General features: G+C 35.4%; 1 protein-coding gene across 1 annotated transcript; it reads left to right on the forward strand.

The window, feature by feature from the left end:
- The first annotated feature begins 343 nt into the window (after nt 1-343).
- Nucleotides 344-7,514, forward strand: LOC132623682 (putative clathrin assembly protein At5g57200). Its single transcript, XM_060338475.1, has 16 exons — nt 344-1,428; nt 1,527-1,596; nt 2,010-2,107; nt 2,250-2,388; nt 2,472-2,599; nt 2,681-2,773; nt 3,143-3,193; nt 4,131-4,196; nt 4,285-4,350; nt 4,454-4,534; nt 4,629-4,709; nt 5,372-5,548; nt 5,627-5,702; nt 5,794-5,915; nt 6,091-6,743; nt 6,839-7,514. The coding sequence occupies exons 1-15, from the start codon at nt 1,348-1,350 to the stop codon at nt 6,493-6,495; spliced, it is 1,734 nt and encodes a 577-aa protein (XP_060194458.1). The 5' UTR covers nt 344-1,347; the 3' UTR covers nt 6,496-6,743; nt 6,839-7,514.
- The last annotated feature ends 2,586 nt before the right edge of the window (nt 7,515-10,100 follow it).

The following is a 10,100-nucleotide window of genomic DNA, read 5'->3' on the forward strand; positions in this document are numbered from 1 at the left end:
TTGGTGCTTACATCTTACTACATATTAAGTAAAGTGTCTGCTCTCATGCGCTCGCTTTTTTAAAACACTAGTACTGACCTTAAATGAAATATAATCCTATTCATGGTAGACAGTTTACCATATTCATTAAGTACGGAAACATAATTTTAAGTTATTTTAATTTAGTTTATTGAGCCAAATTTTGGATTATCGTAATGTGTTTTTTTATATTATTCAAAAGTCCGCCCTAAGGACTAGTTAGAGATGATATGGATCTTATCTCACTTAATTGAAGATTAACCCTCAATTTAAGATTTTGAGAGCAGAAACGACAAAACAAGTATGAATTTTAATTTTGCAAAGTGGAAATGAAAAATAGTGGGAATCACTTTTTCGCTTTTTGTTTTTCACAACTTATAGAAATTTTATTTTGAGTCTTGCGTGTGAGTCATACTTGTGTGAGACTCTTCATAACTGGACATTTGGAATAATGTTTCCCACTTAGGAAGACGACGACGACAACAACAACAATATATCCATTATATTTTCACAAGTGGGATCTGGAGAGGGTAGAATGTACGCAGACCTTACCCTTACCTCGAGGAGGTAGAGAGGCTGCTTCCGAAAATCCCGCGATGAAGAAAGAAAACAAGGGGAAGAAAAAAATGAGAGGAATATAGTAATTGAGGTGGGACCCAGTAGTCCAAATGTCCAGTTATTAAGAGTCTCACACAAGTATGACTTGGTATGTGAGACCCAAAATAAAATTGCTCCACAACTTAATCAGTGGCAATATAAACTGGCTCATAATTGCTCCCGTTTTTTTTTTGTCCCATTCCCCATTGTTGTTTTATCAACAAAATTATGCTTCGCGTCCAAACTAAAAACATCCAAATTTAGGAAAAAGACAAAAGCTACCTTTCCAAAACCTACGGTTTGTATAATTGTATTATTTGTATCAAATGCATAGCATTTACCAAGTCTAACGTCCCACAACTGCCAGACGACTATACTTTGTCATTGCACAACTGTCCCTTTTATGCTGCTTCCATTTTAAATGACTACAAATCAAATATTAGAATCATCTTTTTTTTTTTTTTTTTTTTTTTTTTTGTAAAAGTTCAACGGAAAGATAGTGAGAGAGAAAGGGGGTGGTTGGCTATTTTGTTATTGAAAAAAGAAAAAACAAGGCTTATGATTGGCTATTTGTTAATGAAAGCACAAAGGCTTATGATTTCCAGAGAAGAAGAAGAAGAGGAACTTATCAACCTTCTTCTCTCTTTCTCTTTTATCTTTTTAACATTTGATCCACGAAGAGATTTTTGATTTCCAGAAAAAGTAAATCATTCCTGGGGGTTTAGATTTTGAATGGATAGCTTTAGAAAAGCTTATGGGGCACTTAAAGATTCAACCAAGGTTGGCCTAGCCAAGGTCAACAGTGAATTTAAGGTCTGCATATGAAACAAAATAATTTCCTTTAATTAAGATTAATAATTTTAATGCACATTTCTTGATGGATTGAAATTTTCTTTTTTGTTTGGATTTAGGATTTGGATATCGCGATTGTTAAGGCAACAAATCACGTTGAAAGCCCTCCAAAAGAAAGGCATGTTGCAAGTGAGTTTGTAGAATTTTTGTTCTTTTGATTGTTTAAGATATACATGTATTTCATCGAAGGATAAATCCTATATCTGCTAGATCAGTGATTGAGGCTATGGTACATTATCTAAATGCCTTCTATTTCATCCCTTAACATACAATATATGTTCTCTCTCTTTACCTGAATTGTCAATTCAATATTTTACATAGTTTGGTTTCTCACATTTTAAGTCTTTGTTTCTGTTTTGGACCGTAATTTTTGTGGTTGTAGGATGGTATAATCATTTATTTCTTAATTGAGACAGGCCCTTCAGTTACATTTGTTTTGGTTGAAGGAGCCCCAAACCCATCTGTAATGTACTGAAATATTATTAATAACCCAATTTTTCTCTTCATCTCTTGTGGATGTTCATTGAGATTGTTTTCCTTAGTGATATTTGCTGCAACATCAGTTACACGTCCACGAGCAGATGTTGCCTACTGCATTCATGCACTCTCTAGACGGTTGGCAAAGACACGCAACTGGATTGTAAGTCTTCTCAATTACTTTTGAATAACTTCTATTCTATTCTGATTGCTCGAAAGGAGGATTCAACTTCCCATGCATGCATGGTGGTTTATGAATGATATTGTGAATTATTCTTTCAACTTTTAAATCTCAAAATTTTCAGGTTGCACTAAAGACACTGATAGTTATTCACAGAGTTCTGAGAGAAGGTGACCCTACATTTAAAGAAGAGTTGCTACATTTCTCTCACAGAGGACATATTTTCCAAATATCAAACTTTAAGGATGACTCAAGTACACTTGGTAAGCTTAGCGTCATAACTTTTCCTGTTTTCCTTTCTTGAGTCATATTACTATCTTAGAGGACATATTGTTGTTTATGACAGCCTGGGATTGCTCCGCATGGGTACGGACTTATGGACTCTTTCTGGAGGAAAGACTTGAGTGTTTTAGGACTTTGAAGTATGATATTGAGGCAGAAAGATTGACTAAAACTTCACCAGGAATTAGCAAGGTCTCCTTTTCTGCATCATTTAGTTTGTTGATTTCATGCCAGATTCCTGAGAAAATAATTGTAGATTTGAATTTGCATCAGGTGCATAGCAGAACAAGGCTCTTAAATGGTGAAGAACTATTAGAGCAGCTCCCAGCATTGCAGCAGCTTCTCTATCGTTTGATTGGTTGCCAGGTCAGAATTACCACTTGGCTGTTCAGGGAGCTATACTGACCTTCTTTTTTGATATCCTAACATTGTTTCAATATTTTCTCCTCCAACAACTTGCATGTTTTCCACTTAACGTCTCATAATTTAGACATATAACTCTATTTTTAAATATTAGAATTATCGCCGAATCCCGCCACCAGTATCCATACCCCTGAATCTTAAAATTTAGATCATGAAGGATCCGACCTCTAGATCCACACCCGCACCCGCACCCGCACCCACACCCGCGTAACTTAGGCTCTACTAGCCTGTTTTTTTCGTTTGCTTGTCCAATACGTCCATGTGACGTTTTGATATCAGGATATTGTTTCTAATTTCTTGTGGATTTTGCAGCCTGAAGGAGGAGCTTGCTACAACTTTCTTATTCAGTATGCCTTAGCACTGGTAAGGCAGATACTAATTTTACCCACTGAGACCTGTATTATGTTGCACTGTTCTCTTTTCAGATTCATAGTTTGTACACCTATGTGAATAAAGTTTATACACATTTTGGTTTACTCATTTAGGGATAGAAAATTTCTAACCAGAAGACATTCCTTAGTGCAATCTAACAAAAATAAAGAGTAGTCATGATGCACAAACATATTTGGGCTACTCATTTAGAGACCAAAATTTTCTAAACAAAAAACTATGCAACGAAAAATTAAAGAGTAAGTCAAGACTCTCTGCATCATGGCAGGTCTCTAACTTCACGGTTGGTGCCCGCTCACTTTTATCATACCTTTATCTCTGATATTTGCTTTTAGTACCTGTTGACAGTACTAATGGCTTCCCAAAGGTAGAATGTGGAGGTCCTTTACACCTCTGATAATCTTACTGCAGCTCATAACACACTCTTTGAACAACCAATCATACTTGGAAGTTCACGGAAATTTTATAAAGTTCATTAAGGGTTTGGATTCTGATGTATATAAAAGTTGTTAGGCTGCTTGGTTAGCAGCATGAACTTCACAGATTCTTTGGACTATTGGCAATGGCTAGATCGTGAATAGGAAATAATCAATGAATTAGATGAACGAAGGGAGATTCCACAAGATGGAAAATGTCAACACTTGATTAAAAATTCATGTGGATGGGAAATGGATATCTTAAATCTTGCAAATACATTTTCATCTAAGGATAATTAGTCCATAGAGTTGAATTATAAAGGTTCTCCAATAGCTTAGTCTTAATTATCCCAGTAGTACCAGCTACTAGTTCTAGCTAATGAATGAAAATAAGTGACACTACATGGACACTGACTATAGTAAGGCTGGTGTTATTTTTTTTGCCACTAAATCATAGATTGTGTAGATAACAACCCCAGTTGTACTTGTTGCAGGTTTTGAAGGAGAGCTTCAAGATCTATTGTGCAATCAACGACGGCATTATAAACCTTGTTGATTTTGTAAGATCATTTTGGCCTCTTTAAACTATACCAGTTATCCTCCTATCTTATTGGAACAGTAATTGGTCACTATCTCACTTTTATGCAGTTTTTTGAAATGTCCAAGCATGATGCTATAAAAGCTCTCAACATATATAAAAGAGCTGGGAAACAGGTGTATAAGGATCTCTAAATGTGTCAGAATGTAGTAAAATGATATCCTATATGTGATGGCTAATCTAAAGTTATTTTTCTTTCCTTTTCCCACCTTAATGTAGGCTGAAAGTCTAGCTCATTTTTATGACTTCTGCAGAGGGTTGGATCTTGCTCGGACATTTCAGTTTCCTGTTTTGAAACAGGTCTCTTCATTTTGCTTAAAACTTGAAAGGAAGTTTCTCTTGAAGGTTGCACCATCTTTATCAATCAATTTTTTTTATATTTGATTTTTTGAAGCCTCCTGCTTCCTTCCTGGCAACTATGGAGGAATACATAAGAGAAGCGCCTCAGAGAGGTTCCATGTCATGTAGGAGGCTGGTAAGATACTCTGGATCTACACTTTTTGAGCTATCAATGGTCCATTTTAGGACACATTATCTTTTCCTTTGTAATCACACAAACAAAAGTAATCAGGATATTCAAAAGCATAGACTACTATGACTTGCCAGTGTTAACTCTATTGATATTTGAACGTTAGCTCAAACAGTTCAGATTGGGCCAAGCCATTTACAAAGAGTTTGATAGGTAAAAGAGAGAGTACCAAGATTTTAGAGAACTGAGATTGAAGCCAATTATGAACCAGTTTCATATTAAGAGAAACAACCTATTTAAAGACCACTCCCTAGAAATCAACTACATCTAGCTACCATTCCCCAAACACAAAGCATCAATGCTATGCTGAAGTCATTCACCTAACACATTAATGCCTACTGTATGAGAGGAAATTTGGAAAAAACAAAAGTTGGAAGAATATAGAGTGATATAATAAGACAGGACAAAATAAAAAAGTTTGCAGCTAAAATTTCAGTAGCAGTATCTACTACGGTGTAACATTTTCCTTCATTCTTCTATTACCAGTCTTTAGATTAACGTATGTGTTTCAGTTCTTATCATTTTAAGCATGGGAAAAATAAATATGAATTCTAGTTTCTAGCAATGTACTAGTGGCCTCAATGGAGTTTGTCATTGTTATCTGATAGGAGTACAGAGAAACCAAGCAAGAACCTGAAGAACCTATCCTTGAAGAAAGGGCAGAACAAGTTGAAGAGGCTGAAGTTGATAAAGAAGAAGAGGTTGAAGCACAAGAGGAACCTCAGCCTGAAAAATTAGAAGAAACTCCACCACTTATATCAAATGAAGAGCCTGTTGATTTGTTGGTAAGCTTTTGTTAGTTCACTCCCTTTTGGAGTTTTACGTTAAAACATGACTCTCATAGATGCATGTTTTTCATGCAGGGTTTGAATCAAGTGGATCCAAAAGTTGCAGAATTAGAGGAAAGCAACGCGTTGGCTCTTGCGATTATTCAACCTGGTAATTTATGCACCTTTTCTGCTGCAAATAGGAAGTTTCTATTGCAATGTTTGCTCACTTACTTATTTTTTGTATTAAAAATGTCATACAGGTAAAGAAAATCCATCAGCAAGTTATCAGTTGAGTGAAATTGGAAGCACGTCAGGATGGGAACTGGCTCTTGTTACTGCATCGAGCAACAACACGAGCCAAGTCACACATGATAAAAAAATGGTATATTCCTTTCTCTAATGCATGATTATCCTTTTAGAAGATGACGTTAAAAAAATTTCCTTTTTGTTTTAAGATTTTGAGTCATATTTTGTTTTCAAACTTCTTAAGAGGTGAAGAATTCACAATAGTGCAACAGGCCCTAACTCTGCAAATTTACATTATGGTCTTGTATCAGGCTGGGGGATTCGACAAGTTATTACTTGACAGCTTGTATGAAGATGATGCAACTAGAAGGCAAATACAACTGCAAAATGCTGGATATAATGCAGGAGGCGGGTATGAAATCCCTGGCCAGAATCCATTCAATCAACATGACCCCTTTGCGATGTCAAACAACATAGCACCTCCAACAAATGTACAAATGGCAATAATGGCTCAGCAGCAGCAACAACAACAACAACAACTAATGATGCAACAACAACAATTCCCACAACAAAATATGATGATGGTATCACATACTCAGTATCAAGGTCAATATCCTCAACAAGTTCCATATATGGGGTCCGCGAACCCTTTTGGAGATCCCTTCTGCTATCAACAGAGCTCAATGCCACCAAAGGGAAACCAGTCACTTCTTTAGAGTTCTTTAACAAGATTACATTGTATTCGTTAATTATTTTTCTATAGGAAAAGTTGATATTCTCCATTCTTTTAATCATTGTGCTTTCCTTCTTTGTGAATTTGAAATGTCTATACAATGATTTCGCACATAGTGTCTAAGGTTTTCCTATGCCGAGGGTTTACTGGAAACAACCTCTTTACCATCGTAGAGGTAAGGTCTGCGTGTATTCTACCCTCCTCAGACCCCACTCTGTGGGATTTCATTGGGTATGTTTTTGTTTTCAAACTTCTTAAGAGGTGAAGAATTCACAATAGTGCAACAGGCCCTAACTCTGCAAATTTACATTATGGTCTTGTATCAGGCTGGGGGATTCGACAAGTTATTACTTGACAGCTTGTATGAAGATGATGCAACTAGAAGGCAAATACAACTGCAAAATGCTGGATATAATGCAGGAGGCGGGTATGAAATCCCTGGCCAGAATCCATTCAATCAACATGACCCCTTTGCGATGTCAAACAACATAGCACCTCCAACAAATGTACAAATGGCAATAATGGCTCAGCAGCAACAACAACAACAACAACAACTAATGATGCAACAACAACAATTCCCACAACAAAATATGATGATGGTATCACATACTCAGTATCAAGGTCAATATCCTCAACAAGTTCCATATATGGGGTCCGCGAACCCTTTTGGAGATCCCTTCTGCTATCAACAGAGCTCAATGCCACCAAAGGGAAACCAGTCACTTCTTTAGAGTTCTTTAACAAGATTACATTGTATTCGTTAATTATTTTTCTATAGGAAAAGTTGATATTCTCCATTCTTTTAATCATTGTGCTTTCCTTCTTTGTGAATTTGAAATGTCTATACAATGATTTCGCACATAGTGTCTAAGGTTTTCCTATGCCGAGGGTTTACTGGAAACAACCTCTTTACCATCGTAGAGGTAAGGTCTGCGTGTATTCTACCCTCCTCAGACCCCACTCTGTGGGATTTCATTGGGTATGTTGTTGTTGTTGTTGTAATGCCTAAGGTTTTCATATTTACTTTTGTGTTAGTTACTGTTAGGATCTTGCTACCACCTCTACGCTCAAAGAACCAGGTGCTTTGAGCAATTATGCAAGAAGGAAAATTGCGAAATAACTAAACCAACACAAGAATTTTTGCTTGGAAAACTCCTAGCTCAAACGAGGAAAAACCCACGGCATACCTCTTGTAGGACTTTCCCTAACTTCACTAAACACGAGCAATTTAAGGTTATAACAACTTGTACGCCTAAGGAACTGTTCCAAATAGTCCCGCCTCTACCCACATAACGCTCAATAGTTCCAAACTGTTAGCAACACTTCAATGACTCTACCCAGCCAAAGAAGTCCCTTAGAACTCGATAACAACAAACACCTATTACACAGTTCTACCAAAGGTAAATAGATGGAACCACAACTCGTACCTAACTATTAGAACGAAGAACTGAAAGATAAGCTTGATAAGCTCTGGTTCTTTGTAGTTGGTTCTTCTAGATACTCAGTGTTGACACCCATTTTTTGCCTTCCAAAAATTTAAATTAACAAGCCAAGCTTCTCAAGTGGCAAACAGAGTAAAAGAATTAGTTAGAATTCCAAAAAAATATTTTTTTAAACTAGTTCTGATGTTGTTTTGCCATTTCGTTGGAAAAATACTCTAATATATATTATGTATATTTTACATATAACTTTAAGTACAAATTATGTCAATTTTATCAATTCAAAAATCAATTTGCACAAAAACAAGGGTTTTGATTAAATACACATTTTTGTTGATTCAATGTCATTTTTTACTTTGTTACAATCAAGAAGCTTGGATTATTAATTTATTTCAATTTGGTTAGATTTTAAAGAATTGATTTTAGTTTGGCTTGAATTAACCAGTTCTACAAAATGTGGTTACAATTAAAACGAAAAGGCTATTCTTTAAACCCAATTTGAGGCCACCTTTTAAATCCCCAAAAATCAAATATTTCCCTTTATCTTTATTGAGCCCAGAATTCGCCAAAATTGGTCCATTCCAATACAACAACCCGACCCACTTCATTTACTAAACCCTAACGCCCCTTTCTCATTTTCATTTTTTAACAAAATCAGAAACCAAAAACACCAAACGAGCCCTAAGAGCCTTTAGCCATGTCGCTCCAATATCCATCCAAATCAGAGCTATTTTTCAACCATTTTAGGATAAGCTTCAGAAGCTTTGGCTTTTCCCAGTCATTGCCTACACATTTCAGGCAAACATTCAAAGCTTTTTGTTGTTTTCTTTGGCGTACAACACGATTGAGAAACGGTAACAATTCCTTTCAATTTATCTCTTCTTTTGAAAAAAAAAAGATTCGGATTTCAAACCCCGAATGAATTTCAAGTTTAAAATGGATTCCATAGCAATTCATTTGGTCCCACATCGAAAATTTATTACTAAACCCTAGCATTTGAGGTTCTATAAATAGAACCCCCTTCTTCATTATCAAAGATAGTTTTTTCACAGCTACAGAGAGGTTTTGACACCTCAAAAAAGTTTTTAACAACCCCCAAGTTCTGATTTTTTCAATTTTTAGCTTTAAAACAAGAAATTTTCTCTTGTAAGTTGAGTTTTGAATCATCGGAACAAGTTAAATTTCGAGTTTGAGTCGGTTAGTCGTTGATGAAAGGTCGAAGGTGATCCATTCAACTCTCGTTGCCTCTTCTCTGTTGTTAAGATTTTAAAATTAGACTGGTTTTGGCATAAATGGACTCCTTGCAACTTATAATTAACTTGAGGAATTTTGAAACTCTTTTGGGCCCCAAGCCCAAAATCTTAAGACAATAAAACGAGGGGGGTTATATTTGGACTTTGATTTTGAGGCGAAGATGGCTTTGGCTAGAATATGGTTGATCCAAGTGAGCTAAAAAATAGAAAAAACATAATAAGTAAAAGTCTCTTTATGTATATACATAAGACCTATGCTATATTTTCAAAAGGAGATATACTCCATTTATTTCCTATATACAGTCAAACCTCTTTATAATTGCTAATCATTATAACAACATTTCACTGTAACGGCCTAATTTTCTCCGGAATTGATTTTTCATGTTATATCTTACTTTTCTATAACAGCATTCTACCTATAACAACAGTGACATTTTTTATAGCGGTACACTCTTTGTAAAATTACTGCTCTATAACAGCTTTACTCAAATATTGTGTAATACTCCCTCCGATGCAAAAAAAGTATCCACTTAGCCTTTAATTTTTTGTTAAAAAAGAATGTTTACTTACCAAGTCAAGAAAGAATTAACATTATTTTTTTCAGGTTTGTCCTTAGTAAGTATTAAGTGACCAAATTCAATATCTATTTAATTTGGGATAGTTTAGGCAAATTACCTATTGTTGCCTAGGAGTTAGTATTTTCTTAAGAGGTGCGCATATGGCTAAGTGGACACTCTTTTGAACCAGAGAGAGTAATATTTTGTAAGAAATATATTATCTATAAAAATAAAATATTAAAATATTTAAATATTTAGGTAATCATCAAGGGAAAGCTATTGAATTTCTTTTTACTCAAAGTTTGGACAAAACTCTTCATTAACTCAAGCATTATATTA

The sequence above is a fragment of the Lycium barbarum genome, chromosome 12 (assembly GCF_019175385.1).
Source record: "Lycium barbarum isolate Lr01 chromosome 12, ASM1917538v2, whole genome shotgun sequence".
Lineage (NCBI taxonomy): Eukaryota > Viridiplantae > Streptophyta > Magnoliopsida > Solanales > Solanaceae > Lycium > Lycium barbarum.